The sequence below is a fragment of the Podarcis raffonei genome, chromosome 8 (assembly GCF_027172205.1).
Source record: "Podarcis raffonei isolate rPodRaf1 chromosome 8, rPodRaf1.pri, whole genome shotgun sequence".
Classification (NCBI taxonomy): Eukaryota; Metazoa; Chordata; class Lepidosauria; order Squamata; family Lacertidae; genus Podarcis; species Podarcis raffonei.
This window is the reverse complement of record NC_070609.1, coordinates 15,140,360-15,160,196: the sequence shown is the minus strand read 5'-3', so window position 1 is coordinate 15,160,196 and position 19,837 is coordinate 15,140,360. Positions and strand designations below refer to the sequence as shown.

The 19,837-nt window shown below is 46.6% G+C and overlaps 1 protein-coding gene across 7 annotated transcripts; it reads right to left on the bottom strand.

Moving 5' to 3' along the window:
• Nucleotides 1-6,245: 6,245 nt before the first annotated feature.
• On the bottom strand, nt 6,246-14,171 carry LOC128418394 (phospholipase A2 inhibitor and Ly6/PLAUR domain-containing protein-like). Of its 7 annotated transcripts, none has more exons than XM_053398022.1 (7): nt 14,068-14,165; nt 13,073-13,182; nt 12,036-12,172; nt 11,599-11,712; nt 10,194-10,352; nt 7,982-8,122; nt 6,246-6,535 (listed from the first exon to the last, which is right to left on the bottom strand). In XM_053398022.1, exons 3-7 carry the CDS (start codon nt 12,091-12,093, stop codon nt 6,297-6,299), a joined length of 711 nt encoding a protein of 236 aa, XP_053253997.1. In that variant the 5' UTR covers nt 12,094-12,172; nt 13,073-13,182; nt 14,068-14,165; the 3' UTR covers nt 6,246-6,296. The 7 variants fall into 7 exon arrangements, with proteins under 7 accessions (XP_053253997.1, XP_053254001.1, XP_053254000.1 ...); XM_053398026.1 differs by having other exon boundaries at nt 12,036-12,167; XM_053398025.1 differs by having other exon boundaries at nt 13,073-13,177; nt 14,068-14,164.
• Between the last annotated feature and the right edge of the window lie 5,666 nt (nt 14,172-19,837).

Genomic DNA, 19,837 nt, shown 5'->3' with positions numbered 1-19,837 from the left:
CAAATCATCCTGAACACACTATAAAAAGGACTTCTGATATCAGAGAGGGGCAGGTGATGGCTTACCTCCCCACTCTAAGTCTTTGTTGCACCCATCTTCAGCACAGCAAGCAGAGCTGTGGTGCAAATATCTCCCATCTCCTACCGTGATGGCAAAAGCATTGGCGCAAGAATTTCTTTTTCCACAATCATAGAATTTTGTATTGAAGCTGACACCTATTTACCGAAAGAGTAAAAAGACAAATGGTCAGGAGAGCCCATTCCCCAGAATCCTTCACTCTCTGCCTAACTCCATTGTCTCTGCTCTGCCTTCCCCTTCCATCTGTTCCAAGTTCTCCCAAGGGAATATGGCTTGCTGGAGTACAAGCGCCTCCATCTTGCTGAAGTAAGCTTTGGAAGTTCCAGATCAATGGTAAAGAACCTCAGGTCTGTGGACCAAAGGCAACCTCTTTCTGTATTTGACCCTTCAGAACCGGCCCAATCTACACCCCTTACCAACTTCGTTTTACATCCTCCTTGAGTGTCTTTGCCTGGCTAGTATTTGTCATTGAAATCTGACAATGATTCTTGTTTTCCTTGACTGGATGGAAGATAGAGAGAGAGATGGGTGTTTGTGGGCAGAACCTAGCCTATCAAGCTAAAATTTATATTTATTGCTTTGCCCACTTTTGCTTATGACCCTGCCCAGTCAGGTGTGTGGCCCTCAAAACAGAATGTGGCCCTCAGCTTAAAAGGGAATTCTGCTCTAGAACACTGGAGCATGCCACCAGGTAAGGCCAACATCTTTCTTACCAAACATTGTGCTCTCGTCCTTGATGACCACGCAGGCATCCAAACCACTGCCACAGTCTGAAACCTCAGAACCTTCAATTCCTTGCTGACACTTAAGGGCTGGAAGAAGAAAGTAAAGGCTGAACAAAATTACCGTATATCAGAGTGAAGACATAACAAATATAATGGGAGAAGTTCTGCTGTGGCTCTATGATTCGAGGAACCTCTCCCCCCCCCCCCTTTAGAGGACAAGTAGGACAATGGGAGAGGTTAAATACCTCAGAAAAAATAAGGGGGCAGATGACAGAGATAAATATACATACAAAATTAAATATTTGGGAATATAGTTGATAGACAAGAGTATTAACATATTTAAAGACAATTATGAGAAAATTTGGAAAAGAAATAAAAAGGAATTTAGAAATTTGGGGAAGAACTAGGAAGCAAAGAAGAAAAAGCATATTGTCATCATATGGAAATGAATGAATTCCTATGCCCCACAAATAACCCAGAGATGCATTTTAAATGAAAGCACACATTCTACTCATGTAAAAACACCAGGCAGGCCCCACAAATAACCCAGAGATGCTTTTTAAATAAAAGGACACATTCTACTCATGTAAAAACACACTGATTCCCGGACTATCCGTGGGCCAGATTTACAAGGCAATTGGGCTGATTCCAGCCCAGGCCTTAGTTTGGCTACCCATGATCTGGATGGTACAAGGTCACATTCCATTTCTTCCACTGTTTACAGACTAGTGTACGAGCCGCAGCCATAAATAACTCACAGAGTACATATCCAAACTCTGCCATTAAAGTTCCGGTCTGGAGTTCTTCCTTGGCACACAGTTAAAACCATAAGAAAGCATAAGAATGCACAAAGCACCTTGTCCTCTCCCTTTCTTTCTTGGCTGTTGTAAGGATTCTCAAGCTTCTAAGAAAACATTCAGCTACCTTCAAAAAGCCAAGCCTTTTGGCAGCTGATTGATTGTAGCCTATTAGCATATGTCAGTCCAGGAGCACCTCTTGATTCATGCCAATTGTCCGAATTATGGAGGAACCAACCGCAAATCATGCCAGAGATGGAGGCTTGTCCATGGCAAGGACACTCCCAGGTTGCACCCGATCTGCCTTTCAAGTTGGCAGACACGGGCTTGAGCAGCACAGTGGGGTGCAGTGAGCTCCCCCAATCCCACTGGGGAACATTGCCAATAAATCCTGGCTTTCCCCTGCCTGAATGGCAGCATGGAGCTACTGGCATTGAGTTCGTGATGTAGCCAGAAACCTACATGGATTTATCTAATCCTGTTTTCGTTCCATCTAACGCAGTACACACCACCCAACCTTGTGGCAGTGAGTTTTAGAAGGTGGCTATGGATTGTTGTGCAAGAGGAAGCACTTCTTTCGTCAGGCCTAAACTGATTGCTAATTTTCTTAATTGGGTGGCTCAAGTCAGAAATGAGTCTGTGTGGCCCTCCAGATGTTGTTGGGAGTACAATTCCTATCATCTCTGCCACTCATACAATGTTCTCCCTGGAATCTGGACTTCCAAATTACCTGTTCTTCCTCCCAACATGAAAAAGATCTGTTGGGAATTTTCTATTGTTCCATTTTTATTTTTTTTAAAGATTATTCCTTTATATCACTTGGATTATAAACTACTAAAGATTATAGCAGCATACAGCCATAAAACTTTAACAATAAACAGTTCAACAGTTCTCAGAAATGAAATCAGATATGCATCCTTCAGGAATGTCAGCAAAAATTAGAATAGAATAAAACAAAGGTTTTAGCTCGTCAAAATGTGTACGATGTCGGAAAGTGTCTTAACTATTCTTCATGCATTGCCTCCAGTACATGCAGCATCACGGGGGGGGGGGACACCCCATAGATGGTTGCAGTGAATGGGCAGCTATATAGACAATACTAGCCTATTCCTTGGAGGAAAGCCTGCCAATCAAACTGGTAGCTGTGGTGCCAGCATGGAAGCATGGTTGGAAGCATGGAGTTATCTTTGGATGGCACTGAGACACGGTGATGGAAAGGTGTGGATTCTACAGATGCCTCAGCAGGAGCATGGAATGGGGAACTGCATGGCTCCAATCTCATGGTCACTCCAGCCCAGACCTGTTCAGGTAAGCATCTTCACATGCTGCTACTGTGAACTTAAGATGCACAGCTGATATTTGCGTGCAGTATGGAGATGGTGTACTGCAAGCACCCATTTTCTCTGGCATAATTTCTGCCAGTCCCAGTTCTGCCTGCAGCATGTTGAGTTTGTTGAGAAAGCCAAGAGAAGGACAACTGGGAGCAGGAAACTATCGAGGCAATAGCATTAGGCTATGATTAGATGTCAGGCAGCATAGCTACCCATCCAAAATATGCATCTTGGGTGGTAGTCCTACTCAGAGTAGACCCATTGAAGTTAGTGGACATAATTTAGGTTCATTTGTTGTGATAGATATACTCTGAGCAGGACTTAGCTGAATAAAACTCACTGCATATTTGAGCCACTGCTTTTAAAATTTACAGCGGGCTTAACAGTTGTTCTAACAGCAGCGGCTTGATCTCCAGACAGATTACTACCAGTCTCCTTGTTACCAAATCCACCCACTGAAGTGCTAGTCTTGAAGTCCAAACACAGACACTAGCCCTTGATTGATTACTGGTGGATTGATTATTGAATTTCTATACCAATTAAAAATATCTCTAAGTGGTGTGCAAAAAGCTGAGGCAAAAACAGACAAACAAAATATTACAAAAGCACACATTAATTTTGTTACATTAATCCAAAATTACACACACACATTCATTTTCCTTCTGACACACCCTACCCCTTCCCCTCCAGGTTCTCACCCAGGGTCCAAACAAACTCTCAACAAACCCATAAAAGTCTCACAACTAAAAGAATTTCTGGGAACAGCAGATATCACCCTAGTCTCTCACTCTAGAATTGCTTTTTATGGGCAAGCCCAAGAAGGACAGTTTTTAACCCTCCTAGATTAGCATCAGATGATGGCACAGTTGATATGTCATTTCAACGTCCTGGCCTTCCATTTTGTCCCTAACAGCATAGTAGGAGAATGGATTTGATAAATAACTTACGTGGATCCTGAGAGGCAACTAAGAGTGGCGAAAGAAGGCAGAGAACAAGGAGAGGCACCATGATGTCAAAAGGTATGGCTAGGGACAAGGCTGAGCTTGAGTGCTTCTGGTGCCCAAATTTATGTGCAGAGGGCATTTTATAGATAACGCCTGCAATAACGTAACTGAAGCAGTTGCTCCAATGAAATGCAGTAATTGTGTAGTATAAATACCTGTAAAGCAACTGGGTGGAGATGCCCGTCTTATTGTGTTGTGCGATGCATTCCTAGGGTGCAAGCACTTCCTGGAATGAATGGTGGTTTCTGACAATAAAATTTATGGCAAACATGATGCACGATGCAAACCTTTAGGTCCGTTTGAGACACCTCTTACATATTATTTGACACACATCTCACATCTTCAGATATCTCATGGGCTTTCACGTGGAAGATGGCGCAAGCTTGTTTTCTCCTGCGCCAGAGTGTAGGACTCACACCAATGGCTTCGAGTTACAAGAAAGGAGATTCCGACTAAACATCAGGAAGAACTTTATGTCACTAAGAACTGTTTGACAGTGGAATGGTCCCCCTCGGGTGATTGTGGACTCTCCTTCCTTGTAGATTTTTAAGTACAGGTTGGATGGTTATCTGTCATGGATGCTTTAGCTGAGATTCCTGCATTGCGGGGGGTTGGACCCATTCCAGCTCGACAATTCTGTGATCCAGGACAGATAGCCCTCCAACCTCTGCTTTAAAACTTCCAATGAAGGGTTAGAGAAAAGTCCTGTTGTCTGAGAGCCCTTCCACTTGAGGACCGTGTTCTTTAAAGTAGGACATTTGCCCAACTTAGTGGGCAAATGCAGGATTTGGTGCATGAAAAGGATAGCAAGATTTTAAAGCTGGCCCCAGTGTGGGATGGAGATGATTTTCTATCCCAAGGGCTGCATTATCTTCTGGGCAACCTGCCAAGGGCCACATGCCAGGTGTGGGTGGGGCACGAGAGAGGATTTTTTAGCTTTGTAGTGGAGGCTGGTTCCTTCCCCCCTTCCTTTTCCCCCCTAGATGAGCAAGAGGTGTCAGAGCTCAAGGACACGTCCCACCTAGGAAAAGCTCTTGGGGTGCAAAGAAGTACCGGGGGGGACGTGGCCTGGGGAGAGTTCTGAGGGCCAGAGAGGGAGACTTCAGGGGCCACATTTATCCCCTGAGCCTGAAGTTCCCCAACTCCACCCTCAACAGGTGGAGGACCTTCCATTTGGGGCTTTGCTTCAGGGATGTCTTGGACTGGCAGTCGAGAGAGGGCTGAACCAAAGGCCTGTGTCGGAGCGTCTCTCTCCTTTGACATTGAATTTATCGATGGCTCAACTCATCTCCAGTCAACTCCTCCTCCATTCGCAGAGAGCTGAGCTGCAGTGGCTCCCTGGTCCTTGCTGCTGCTGTTCAGCTGGTATGAATTAAGACCTTTCCTCTAGGTCCGTAGTCCAACTCGTAAACCAGAAGTGCTTTGTTTACTGCTTGGCAATAAAAACCACTGGTGCTTCCCATATCACAGCTCCCTGGCTTTCTTGCAAATGATGGCAGGGTTGTAGCCCCTGGAAGGGTCAGCATCTGCGGTTGGCATCACTGGGTTCCTGCTGAAGTCCACAGCCCAGCCAGGGCCCCATAGCTAACCCCTGGGTCCCCTTGGTCCTCCTCTTCCTCCTGTTTGCTACTGCCCGTTTTTTCATCATCTCTCCCACCCTGCCTCCCTTTATCCTATGTTTTTCCTTTCAAGCTATGACCTTGCTCTTTACCTCATGGGCCGCTGTATTCAGGGCCAGGCAGGGATTTTTCCACTTGGCAAATTGGCACTGGCCAGCTGGCTTTCACCTAACTCAAATCAATCATTAGGCATTGGGTAAGCCTTAGTTTTGGCTGGAGGGGAGGTTGTAGACTCTGCCTGCCCCACTTTGGTTAAAGCTATCCTGTTATAAAGGGATCCGAAAGGAGTTGCTTCTGTCTGATGCCCAGGCGGCAGCTAGGTCCATAGCACTCGTCTAATGGGGACCCCCTCAGGAATACCCCTATTTTATATAGGTCATAGCCCCTTCCCCCAATGCGGTTTACCCTTAGATGCACTCTCAGCAGATGGGCTGAGGGGAAAATAAATGGCTTCACCCAATGCCAAACATTTCACATCTGTAATTGAGAAAAGTTGTGGCCTATTTGAACCCAAACTATATGCTGCTTTCTTGTCTGGTAATTTATTATCTAGGGAGCAGCAAGGTCACGGGGCCTTGGCAAGCAAGTGTAAGGTTTTAGAGATTTTAGAGAAATATGGAGGAATGGAAGTTCATGCTGAAAATTAGTGCATTCCTCCTTGAAGAAAAAAGATGAAGACACTGATCATGAGTAAGAAAAACCGTAACGTTATAATTCTCGATACCTCGGAACATAAGGATTGTTACACAGGTGAGGATGCAAACACAGAGAAACTCAAGAAAGCAATAACGTTTACAAAGGGGGACCCAGTTAGCTGGATGGCTGCAGAAGGGCCATAATCCTCAGTTTGCCCATCAGTGCAAACTGCATACTCAGTCACAATGTAGAGTTTTCCTGCATAGGGCACAAGGTCATTGACATCCAAGGAACAAGCTGAATCAGTTGCACAGCCTTTGACGGAGAAGTTTTGTTCCGGTAAACCTGCAGAGAGAGAGGAACAAAGACTCAAAATGAGAGGAAGAGCAGGTCCCCTTTCGTACCTAGCTTGTTTTCCCCTGCATATGATGGTTTGTGTCAGAGTCTAATTGCAGCGGGGGCTTGACCCAGCTGAATCTGGTGTCCGCAGAGCCTCACAGCTCACAGGTTCTCCCAACAGCATACTATAAAGGAGGGAAGAAGAAGTCAGGGAGAAGGCAGCAGCCAGAGGTGAAGAATAGGTTTGGAAAGCAGATCGACTTAGAAAGCCAAGTGTGGGAGAAAGAGCAGGAATGGACCTGGAGCTCTTTCTGGGTCACCACTCAGCAGGGATGGCCCCTCTCATTTCACCGCCTGAGGCGAAACGGGAAAATGTTGCCCCTGCCTCCCCTCCAAAATCTCGCTTACTGGGGTCGTGCGGCTGCAACGATGGGAAGACAGCAGTTTGTCCAACTTCTCTCTGAAGCCCCTTTAAACAGCTCACCTGGGCCACTACCACCCGTGTTGCTTCCTTCGTCACTTCCTGCCTGTCATTCTGTCATCATGCTGCCTATGGGCGGTCGTGCAAATTACAGCATGACGACAGCCTTACATTTATATGTATATAGGAAGAAAAGGAAGATGGGACAGGAAGCAAAAATAATAATAAAGGAACGAAAATAAAAGGAAGGTGGGATCTAAAACTTAAAAGAGAAGAATAATAGTCACTCTGAGGGGATTTCTGTGGGGGAAATGGCAGGCACCAGCCCCTGGGAGCGTTGTCTGTGGTGAAAAGTACTAGGTTGGGCAAAGTTTTGGGAAGCCTATTCCCTGTCTACACTTGCCTCCCAGCCTTAATTTTGATTTGGGCATTCTTTCTGGAGAAGTTTCATCCCAGCCTTACCGTTTGGTAGTAGGAGGAAAAGAGGGACATGAGGAGATTGTTTTTTTAAACACACGCACGCAGAGTGGTGGTCAAAAGTGTGCCCAGTGATCATAAAGACAATTTGAGGGTGTGTAGTGAGGTCACATCCACTCCTTACTTTACTTTTAACTCATGCATATTCCACTTTAAGAGTTGTACCTTCCCCCAAAGAATCCTGGGGATGGTAGTTTGTTAAGCATATTGACCCCATAGAGCTACAGTGCCCAGCACTCTTAACAAACTACAGTTGCAAGGACTCATTGCGACTGTCAAATTGGTACAAGAGTTCTTGAAATGCAGGGTGTGGCTTTGACCTAAGTCTCACAGAGTCCTGTTGCCTTTTTCACAAGCTAAGGGCTGTGGATAAAAGATTCCTCCCTGCCCCCCCCTCCCAGATTCATCCTACTTTCCACCCACAACCCAGGTGGAAAAAGGGGAAATTAAGGGTAAGACAGAAGCCATCTTTAAGGGTTTTCAACAAAGCTCCTTGGAAAGGTCCCAGTAACAGCAGGGTGTGTGTGTGTGTGTGTGTGTGTGTGAAGAAATACCAGCGTATAGCCCAACAAGGGAAATGCACTTTTCTTCGATTCCGGTGCATTCGACGCGCTCATGGGCCTGGCAAGGGCCCCGGTTAAAACTCTCACACCCTGGGCAAGTCAACCCGTTTTTGGTAGAACTCGCAGGAGTCACTGGAAAACAATCAGAGGAAGATCTCACATGAGCGAGGGCAGCGAGAGGTAGCTCTGATGAAACGGACTCAGCCCATGGAGCTAAGCAAACACAGTAAGCCCCAAACGTATGCACATTTAACTTGTGCAATTTCAGCTTTACGAGCCTAATAATAATAACAATAAGGTAAAGGTAAAGGGACCCCTGACCATTAGGTCCAGTCGTGACTGACTCTGGGGTTGCGGTGCAACCCACATAAATTGTTGTCTGTGCTTTCGTAGTCTCGAGGCTAGATTACCGCAGCATACTCTATATGGGGCTGCCCTTGGATCTGGCCTGGAAGTTTCAGCTAGAGAAGAATGTTGTGGGTGGAGCGGCGATGAGAACAGATCACCGTCAACACATGACACTCCATGGGCCAGGTTGCCCCCAAGAATGAGCCAGATCCACTAGTCTATCTAGTTCAGGATTGTCTACTGATTGGCAGAAGCTCTCTGGGGTTTTAGGAGTGCCTGGAGATGCCTGAGAAGGACACACTGCCAGGGGGCATGAAAAGGGGGCTCAAACTGCAACAGACCAGTATTGTCAGCAGATGTAGGAAGCTGCCTCACAGAGTCAGACCATTGCACCATCTAGCTTAGCACTGACTGCACTGACTGCCAGAGGTGCTCCAGGGTTCCAGCTTGGGCTGGATGATAGGTTGTCCCAAACTGGTTTGAAGTCCGCATTATGATATTGGTTTCATGATGTATCACAAATCATGATTCGTGTGCGTTATGCAAAAATCTCAATGTGGGGAAAACCGAGAAGCCAGGTAATGCCTCTACATAGCTCCATCTTTATTTTAGACGTCAGGATATATCAGTATGTTGCTAAGTTTAGCTGGTGATATATCGTGATGTTGAAGACCAGATATCGCACAGTCCTAATTCCATGCAGGGGACATTCCCAAGTCCTTCCTGGAAATGCCAGGAGTTGAACCAGGGACCTTCTGCAAGGAAAGTGCTCTACCATGCACTGAGGTCTTCTGCTGAGACCCTTCTCCAAAAGCCTCCTTCACCAGACAAATGCTCTTCAGTAGCATGGGAGATGGTCTTGTCAACAGAGGCACCAATTGCAGAACACCCACCCCAACGAGATTTGCATGCCACTTTCCTTGCTATCTTTTTAGCATCAGGCAAATACAGGTTTTTTTATTTACCCAGGCATTTTAACCAGTTGCAAATCCTAGCCTGCTTTCAAGGGGTCTACTCACTGCTTGATTTTAGAGGGGTGCTGCTGTGTTTCTTGAACTGTGGCATTAATTTTTGTTGTTACACAGCCCTGAAATCCAAAAAAAGGATGGAAGGTGGTACATGACTCCTTTCTTTCCTGTGATGTGAGCTTTGCCTTGTATTGGAATAATAAAGGGCAGGAGTCAGCAAACCCATATTTATTGATAGGAGAAGTATAATAAAATAAGGTATTATTTGGGAGTGCAGATCAGGAAGTTTAACTAGGAGAACAGAATGCATTGTAGCTTCATAAATGGCAGGCTTCTTCAACCTCGGCCCTCCAGATGTTTTGAGACTACAATTCCCATCATCCCTGACCACCTGTCCTACTAGCTAGGGATCATGGGAGTTGTAGGCCAAAAACATCTGAAGGGCCGAGGTTGAGGAAGCCTGATCAATGGCATATTGAGTACAAACAGGAAACTGTGCATCTTTCTTTGTGCAACTATTTAGATATATTTATTTAATCTTAAATTCACAGATCAATTTTCGCATTTAAATAATAATATTTCCTTGCAGTTATAATATAATAAATTCTGCATTTATAATATAATAAATTCCCTTCTTTGTCCAGATCTGGATGGTGGCACATGGGGGGGGGGACGTCTTCTGAGAACTCCCTTAGGAGGTTCAAGGTCACTCATTGCAGATTTGCATCCCCATTAGGGTTGCTTTATGAACCTGCCAACTCGAACCTCATGGCCCACCACTGTCCTCAGGAGGGAAGCTACCAAAGGCACACACACACACACACACACACACACACACACACACACACACCGCTTTGAAACACTCTGCAAGCTCAATCAATACTCACTACTTAGAACTAGCTCTTCGTTGCATCCAGCAGTTCCACAACAGGCTATGTTGCTCCGGATTTGCCTTTCCGTGGATGTGCTCAACGTGAAGGCTCCTGGTTTGCAGGCACTGCGGTTAATGCAGCTTTTGTACATCCCAGTGGGGCTGATACCTCCGCCTGGAGAAAAAGAGGATGTGACTTTTCCTCCTGAGCATGGGAGAAATGTCGTGTCGATTGGATCAAAAGCCTATCAGCAGGGACTGCCTTCTCTGATCGGACCAATGGCACGTGTAGCCCAGTGTCCTGCTCTCACGGGGCAAAACCTATGGGAAGCCTAAAAGCAGGCTCTGAGCATAAGAGCACCCTCCCTTCCTGAGGTTTCCAGCAACTAGAATTCAGGAGCACGCCGCCTCCGACAGAGGATGTAGAACATACCCATCAGAGTCAGCAACCCCTGAAAGGCTTCTCCTTCACAAATTTGTTTGGAAGATTCAGGGCGGATAAAAGAAAGTACACCTTCACGCAGCACGTGGTTAAAACTATGGAACTCGCTCCCGCAGAAGGCAATGATGGCCACAAAATGAGGTGGCTTTAAAAGAGGATTAGGCAAATTCATGGCCACTAGCCATAATGGCTATGCTCTGGCTCCACAATCGGGAAGCAGATTGTGCTTCTTCATCATCATCATCTTTTCATTGGTTTTTACTGCAGTTTTTTTGTGCCACAAAACCAATAAACAAACACATATAGCACCTCCACTTTCCACTCAGAGAGTGGCATCAGACACTATTGTCACAGACACTGTGCCGTTGGAGGAAAAGAGAGGGGAGTGGGGGGAGGGAGATGGGGGGATAACAATGATCTTTGTTCTATTGCATAGTGTCTGTGCAGGGTTTTTGTGTCAGCATCACACGGGTAGGTCCTTTATTTATAAATTTGTTCATTTTTATTGTCATTGCAAGAGATTATGGGGTCCAGAGCTTGGATGGTTGTGTCTGGTTGGTTGCAGTGTGTGGTTTCTTTGTATGTATGTGTGCTGGGCAGGGGGGTTGTTGGGTCATATTGATGCATATGCTGTTGTGGGGCACAGGTCATTGCCTTGTTGTGTTGTATATGTGATACAGGGGAGTCACACCAGGGTGAAGGGGCCCTCCTTCGCTTGTCCCCGTGCTCGTGTCGGTTAGCTTTCCTAGTAGGGTGCAATGCTTCTGAATACCAGTTGCAGGAAACCAAAGGAGCGGGAGAGTGCTCTTGTGCTTTTTTCTGGTTTCTGGACTTGATGGGCCATTGGCCTGATCCAGCAGGCTCTTCTTACGGCTCTAAGTCACCCAACCAATGCTGTGGCTGAGCAGGGATTTCAACTCATTCCTCCCTAGTGGAGAAGGAGCAGAAGCCTACGGCACTTGCCAACAATTGCACCCACCTAACGTGTTGAATGTCGATAGGGTAACACACACTAGCTCTTTATGCGGGCAATGAATCATCTTGCATGTGGCTTCTCCAAGGTCGCACTTTGCACACGATAAATTCCTAGCTTCTGGAAGCAGAAAGAAAGGACAGAAGATCGCAACAGGAACTGTAGGGCTCCAACCTGGGGGCTTTGTCTTGGGTCAGCTGGGTGGTGGCCCTGGGTCCACAGAAGTCAGGAGGACCCACTTTGGTGGCAAGAAGGGGGGTGGAAACAGAGACCCATATGCACATTACGCCTCTGTAGCTGAGACGGGTCAACTGCAGAGGAAAGCCTGATAGCAAAAGGAGGGGTACAGCTGGGGCCCCGTTTATGGTCTTTTTGCCCAAGAAGCTCCCCATCCCGAAGCCTGGATCTGCCCATGTAAAGAAGGTTTAATGAAGACCACTCACCATTAATAGGCAGCAGAAGAATGCAACAAGTAAGGCAGTGGAAAAGGATTGTTTTCATTGTTCCTTAGAGAAAGAACGGGCAAGTCCGGCACAGAGAAACTGAGAGGCCTCAAAAACTGCAAGGTTTAACGCCTGTACTGCAAAGGTAAACTTAGATATTATATGTGTGTGTGTATAACATCAAGGTTAGCCAACGTAGTGCCCTCTGGATATTGTCGGAATACAGCTTGCATCATTCCTGGATTGACCGGGGCTGGTGGGAATGAGGGTATGGCAAAAATATGGAGGGTGCCAGTGTGGTGTAGTGGTTAAGAGCGGTAGTCATGTAATCTGGGGAACCGGGTTCGCGTCTCCGCTCCTCCACATGCAGCTGCTGGGTGACCTTGGGCCAGTCATGCTTCTCTGAAGTCTCTCAGCCCCACTCACCTCACAGAGTGTTTGTTGTGGGGGAGGAAGGGAAAGGAGATTGTTAGCCGCTTTGAGACTCCTGAAGGGGAGTGAAAGGCGGGATATCAAATCCAAACTCTTCTTCTTCTTCTTCTTGGCTGCCTCTGGCATACATGGTCAGCTAGCTGCTCGGAACCACAAGTCATGAGAGGGCTGTTGCACTCAGGCCCTGATTGCCAACTTCCCATGGGCACCTGGCTGGTCACTGTGAGAAGTGGAAGCTGTCCTAGATGGCTGTTTAGCCTGATCCACCTGGGCTGTTCCGAGGTTCTGCTTCTCTGTGCAGCCTGGCTGAAACCACACATTTCCTTAACCCCGCCCCAATCAATCACAATTCAGGCCCGGCTTTGTCGCTTGCCCCCCTCCAAGAAGCAGGGCTTCAAGAGTAAGTGGTTTTCCTTGTGTGTGTTTCCCAGCAGTGTTTGGGAGAAGCCCCCACCCCAACAACAAAGAAGGAATCAGGGGGAAGAAGAGCAGGAGAGCAGCTTTCGTTTCTGACTTCCATCAGCCCCAGCCAACAGGGCCTGTGGTCAGGGATGAAAGCAGCTGTAGTCAAACACATCACTTGTTCTTGAGTAATAATCACTCACCTGTAGTTTGATACAAAGGAGGGTGAGATACCTCCACCCATCCGAAACTCTTGATTTGTCATCGTTTCTTGGCAGCATGGATTTACTTATTGTTAAATTTGTTTCCTGCCCTTCATCCGAAGATCACAGGGCGGTTCACAACGCAGAAAGGCAAAATGTGAACACAGCATACGTAACAAAACAAAAGCAAACTGATAACCTGGTTGGCATTAGACCCACAAGATGAGCCTGGCTGCTGGATTAGGCCCCCCAAAACCATCTAATCAGCATTCGAAATGCATTTTGCAGCTAGCTATTGGTCCCTTTGTGATCAAGTGAAGAATCCCAGGTGCCAGGTTTAAGGGGCCGTTTGGCGCCTAGGTTATACACCTGAGTTTTTAGCACTGCACCTAATCCAACAACCTCTTCCTCACAATGGCCAATCAGATGTCTATGGGAAGCCCACAAACAGAAACTGAGCACAACAGCAGCCCTCCGCTTTTGTCATTCACAGCAACTGGTACTCATTCATACTGCCTCCAAGACTGGGGGTAAAACACAGCCATTGTGGTGAGCAGCCATTGGCAGCTCTAGGCTCCATGAATTTGTCTAATCACCATACATTAAAGCACATCCTATCCCCCCGCCAAAAACAACAACTGGGAACTGCAGTTTACTCCTCCCAGAGCTGCGATTCCTAGCACCCTTTAAGAAACTACAGCTCCCAGGATTCCTGGGTCGTGCTTCATATGTCTGGGGTGTTGGGATTTGTTTTCCCCTCTAAGGGTTTTTAATTGGTTTGCAGACTGCCAACAAAGCCAGCGCTTCCCTGTGTTGCAATACACCAGCAGATTTAAAATTATACAGAAATTGTGTTGCGTGGGAGAGATTAGGAGGCAGCAGCTAATTGGAAAAGTCACCCCCACCATATTAACAGAGGCCGGAGAAAGGAACTTGGAAAAAAATCCTTCCGCAAATATATAAATGAGATTGATAAAAAGAATACAAAGACTCACATTGACTACCAAAGGACCTTCTGTCTCTCTCTAGAAACTAGGCCTCTGGAAATTCACAAGCTCCTACCACCAGGCTGGCAAGGCCTACAAGAAAAGCTATACCAAAATGCATGTCTCTGATTGGCTTAAAACGGCAACATCTGAATGCAGCACATAACACAGGCTCCTCTTCTCTTGCCTCTTCAATACCTGTTGGGGGCGGTTTCCTCTTTCAATTTACAGTAGCGCATTTTTTATAACTGCTATTTGGATCCATACCAGATTCAAAACAGGTTTCGGATATGCAATTATTGATATATATTGTTACAGATCTGGGGTTAACAGAGTTTGGGGAGGTGCACGGACACTCATAACCACTAGAGAACGTTAGAAATAATTAATGGTCAGATATGGGTAATATTTGGAGTAGAGAAGGGAAGATGCCGGGCCAGGCCTCTCACGTGGAGTAGAAGTAGCTAAGAATGACAAAAGGTGCTGGAAGCAAGTCAAGGAAAACTCATCCTCATCAGGGAGAGAGATTCTCTGCCTGTGGACAAAGAGGGAGCTCCCAGAAGGACAAAGGTTTATGGTTTCAGCTTCCCTGTCTAGGAAAAAGGGAGCAGGTTGGCTGTACCCACAGGGAAAAAACTGCCATTTTACACAAGGCTTGGGTATTTTTTCTGACAAGGGTTACAGAATCATAGAATTATAAAGTTGGAAGGGGGCCCGAGCATGACAGATGTCCATCCAACCTCTGCTTAAAAACCTCCAAGAAGGAGAATCCACAACCTCCAGAGGGAGACTGTTTCTGACTGTCCTTCTGTCTTTCAGGACCGGTGTTATGTGGTCTCGGCGACCACTCCCAGTCGCCAGTCTAGCTGCCGCATTCTGGATTACAGTGGCACCTCGGGTTAATAACTTAATTCCTTCTGGAGGAATTCTTAACCTGAAACTGTTCTTAACCTGAGGTAACACTTTAGCTAATGGGGCTTCCCGCCGCCGCCACACGATTTCTGTTCTCATCCTGAAGCAAAGTTCTTAACCCGAGGCACTATTTCTGAGTTAGTGGAGTCTGTAACCTGAAGCGTCTGTACCCAAGGTATCACTGTACTTCCCTCGCGTCTTCAGGGGAAAGTCACTGCGGTCAGCTGGAGAAGTAATTTACAGCAGCAAGCATAACCTTGCGACCCATTGCGTGCTTGAAAAACACCTGACTTTCCCAGTTAGTTTATGACTAACACGTTTTGTTTTTACAAGCAGGTTGTATATACATTACATACACTTTAAAACACACACACCAACACACACACTAATACAAGGCATTGAAAACAAGGAAGAATGGCAGGATTTTATCTGGGGGTGTATGTGTAAGAGGATGAACACCCATTTACCTACAGACATGGGGCAGAGAAGCATTCTGCTCTGGCTGCAAAGAGGTGGGGCGTGTTCCCTAACCCCGAATCCACTCTGCCGCAGTCCTGCAAACATAGAAGCATCCTTCTATGTTTTAACTTTGCAGAGAGCTGATGCTCTGGCCTGGACATTTTTATGGTTAGAGGCGCCATTGAGGCTGCTTCCTGACCGTAGCTATTTTTGGGTTGGAAATCCAGGACTGTCCCTGGAAAATAGGGACATTTGGAGTGTCTGCAGTTGTTGGAGGATTGCGGCTCCCATCAACCCCAGTCAGCATGGCCAAGGATGATGGGAATTGTAGTCCAGCAACATTTGGAGGGCCAAAGGTCCCCCACCTCTGAGTTAGAAGTAAATCCCATTCAGTTCCATGGGACTTGCCCCCTGAGAAAGGGATGTTAGATTGCAGACTTAGCCATCTTTCTCACTCCTTATTACCAGGTTTTCAATGGGATGATCAGACTTCACAGGTCAGCTCAGGGTGTGAATCTGCAATTCCCACGCTCTGTCTCCCACCTTCCAAATCCTATCTCTGAATAAGGAACGGTGGGGTGGAAATACCAGGACTTTTGGCATCTCTTGACCCATTGTTCTTGAAGCAAAGGCACATGCACTCTAATGGCAGCGTAATGGTCATAGGATAGCTGAAAGAAGACCAAAATAGCAAAGGAGACTTTGGACTCATTTGGCAGCTTTCTGCAAACATTTGTTCACGGCAAACACTGGCACCTCTCATAAAGAGCACCATTCTGACAGAAGGACAAGCTGTAAAAATTAGGAAAACACAGCTAACCGGGGATAACCAGAGTTCACAGGCAACAGAAAGTGTGCACACCCTTTTTAAGAACTGGGGATCTCCTAATTCCTACCTACACACCGCATTATTTGAAAAGGAAAAGTCATCATGATACATGATCAGCAAGAGATCACAAGCAAGGCCAGTTTGTCAATTGGATGGATGATCCATTCTCCTCCCCCCTCCCCAAAGTACAGCCAAATGGCCCACTAGCAGACCACTGGCTAGGAATGAAGGGTGTGAGATTTATATGCTCAGTCAGACTATTTGCCCATCTAGTTGTCAGGAGCCAGAGTCAAGAGTCGGTGAGCAAGAAACACACCAGTGTCAGTGAAGTTAACTCTGTATTAAAAAAAAAACCCAAAACAGCTCAGGCCTAGTGATGGCAGCAACTCTACCCAGTAGGTCTTGTGGGGACTGAAGGTCCCTAAACTTTCATAGCTTTCTAAAACTCCTCCCCTGGTTCCAACAACCTGAAGCTCTTGTGTCTTGTCTCTCTTTGCTCCACCCTCTTCATTCCTTTTCATGTGCTGGAACACCAGGGGGGAGAGGAGATGGTCGCAGCAGGAGGGGGAGACTCCCTGGATTCTTCAGCAGCTTGCCTCATCTCTGTCTCCTGCCCCCCTCCTCTCCTGCCTCTGATACTGGACTGCTCTCTGCCAGAGTCTCTTCCTGCTCACTAAACCCTGTTGCCTTTTCAGCTTCTGACACTTCCTCCTCCCAGTCTGCTCCATCTTCTCCCTGTGACCAGGCATCGTTGTCCCGCTACCATTCCCTGGGCTCTGAGCCCTCTCCCCCTGGGGGTTTCTTAACTGTTGCCTCCCACTCCTCTGCCTCGAGCCAATCCACGAATCCAGTCTACTACTATCACATACACCAGAGACGAAGGGCCTCAGACCCAACAAGCAGATGCAGACCACCAGCCCTTGCCATATGGCCCTTGGGACTCTCTCTAGGCCCAGAATGACATCCCCTGGTCTGGTTCTGCTTTGCACACACCTCTTGATCATTTTTGCCTGGCTCAAATGCAGTCTCGAACTCTGCTAACGTCTCTTGCTTCCCAGGGTGCAGAACAGAGAGAGGCATGGGAGTGCATGTGAAACAAGCCAACTGGGCATGGGTAAAGTTCAATTACTCCGCCCACTTTTCCCTCTGGCCCTGCCCACCACCAACACATGGCCCCCAAAAGATTGTCTGTAAGGGAATATGGCCCTCGGGCTTAAAATGTTCCCCAACCCCTAATTGGGCTGGGAAAGATCCTCACCTGAAAGCTATTGCCTATCAGAGTGGAAAACAACAGTGAGCTAGATGGGCCCAATGATCTGGCTTGGTATAAGGCAGCTAGGACCAGCTCAAGGCATTTTGCTGCCCGAGGCAAAAGACAATATGATGCTCCTGTATTCAAAGCCCACCAGACCGCAATGGGACAATGCCGTTCCCTGAGGGTGGGCAACCTAGCTTGGGGGCGGGGCAAAGAAGGCCATGTAGCAAGCTCAGTTTTATCTTCAACACCTTTCTAACACTTGCTGCCTCAGCAACATTCACCACTTGAGGCAGGGGTCTCATTATGCCTAATAGTAGGACCGGCCCTGAAAGCATCTTCCCATGTTCCTTACATCAAACAAAGCATCAGTGTCTGTTAAGCGAGCACTTTCAGCTAGCCAGCTATCCAAAGCAAGATTCAGCTGTCAGGGTGATTGGCTTCTGGCCATGGAATGGGGAAGGTTACAAGGTGTGTACACATGAACTTATGGCCTGTCTGTTGACCACACGTGTGCACTCAATGTGCAAATCTGAGTGGAATGGAACCTTTCGCACCAAGTCAGACTGTGCATCCATTTAAAATGTGAGTACACCTTCAACTCTTAGGCCCAATTAAGGCTATGCCACACCAGAAAGTAGGAAGTAAATGGTTTATTACAAGGAAGGGGCAAGGTATATACCTTGCTTTTCATGGCAAGGTTACAGATATGCAGGCAGCAAATAGTTGTTAAGCACCCACCCACCCCTTCATTCTACGGAGTAAAGAAAACCTGGAGAGTGATCACAGCAACTTTTCATGGACTCAGGCTAAGAGAAAGAAAAATAAGGGGAGGGAGGGGTATACCTGATCTAGGATCAAGCAGAGCGTGAAGTCAGGCGTTTGAGATCTGTGCCTTCTACAAGACTTAAGTTCTCCCCCTCAAAATCCTATGCCACCAAGGAACAAGATCTCTTTCCTGTTCTTTGGTCTGTGTGCATATAAATGTTAAGGGGGAGGGGGGAGACGACGGATGACAACAAGGAAATGCATTGTATTAGGGAACAGTGCTTTACAAAACATTTTTTTCCATATTAACTAGGAAGAATTGCATACCAAAACTGATATATTAGAAATTTGCATTAAACTGCTGGTGAATTTTTATGAGGATTAAAAAACAACAACTAATGTGGAGTACTGAATTTAGGATTGGAAAAAACGAGACAAAGGGGGAGGGGGGAACCCTGATACTGACAGTCACTTAAATAAAGTGGCACAGCATCCCCTGGTGATTATATGTATAATATAGCATCAGCAGTAAACAAAGGAAATATTGCCATCTAGCGAGCTCCAGAAACAGTTGCACATTGCAAAACAAACTTTTGCAAAAGTTGGGTAGCTACCCTTTTCTGTACTGAGGCTGCTATGGCTGGTATATATAAAGAAGTTGTTTTCCTTGTAGCTAAAACAGGGTATGCAATGAAATGTTGCAGTATGAAGCTCTGCTATTTAGGATTACAAGAACTCCATTCCCTCCCCATGCTGAATTTCCCATTCCTTAACCCACTCATTTATCAAAACATGGCTACCAAGACTTCTCAGTACTCATTGTGCTATTTTAAGGGTTTCTCCTCCCCTTTGTGGCTACCCCCACAAAGATTTGTTCTGCAAACCAAGGGGTTTGACGCCCTGTGCACTTCATAAGCAACACCACACACAGGCTCAACATCAGGAGGAGGAGAAATGGCAGTGCTATAGGACAAGGGAGAGAAGTCCTCTTGTACACCTGCATTTAAAGCATTGGATACTAGTGGTGACCTAAGCTTGAAGCAGAATCACAACTTGCTGTGGAATTGATGAAAATGGGAGTTATGTTTTTCACCAGGAGAATTTGCTGGGGTGTCCCAGCTAAGCTACCCAGCAGCGGGAAAGCCCTGTAACGTGGAACTTTCTGCTTTACATTTTGGTTACTAAGAACACAAGCCCACTGGATCAGGCCATCGGTAAGCACTAAAACTATACATCTCAAATGTCAAACAGCAGTGTAAGGAGGTGCGTCTTCAGAATTTGATGGAAATCATATGGTGAAGGAGCCAGATGAACGTCTGTGGGGAGGGAGTTCTACAATTTAGGGGATGCCACAGAGAAGGCTCTTTGCTGGGCGGCACCCCCACCCCCAAGCTTTCAAAGCAGTCAAGCTACCAGAAGGGCCTCCTCTGTGAATCTCACCACCCAAGGGGGTCTGTGGAGAAGGACGTGATCTCTCAGATGTTCCCTGTGTGTTGCACACTGCCTCTTTGTTTGCTTCACAAGAGTCCCCTTGACCCCAAGGATACAATGAACAA

What these genes read in the sequence shown, in the direction of transcription:
- LOC128418394 (XM_053398023.1), bottom strand. Translation starts at nt 12,093, where the DNA reads ATGAAAACAATCCTTTTCCACTGCCTTACTTGTTGCATTCTTCTGCTG. An exon ending in TCTTCTGCTGCCTATTAATG is followed by an intron (nt 11,713 to 12,035) that starts GTGAGTGGTCTT and finishes TTCTGCTTCCAG; the next exon opens with AAGCTAGGAATTTATCGTGT. An exon ending in CCTTGTTGGGCTATACGCTG is followed by an intron (nt 6,536 to 7,981) that starts GTATTTCTTCAC and finishes CTCTCTCTGCAG; the next exon opens with GTTTACCGGAACAAAACTTC.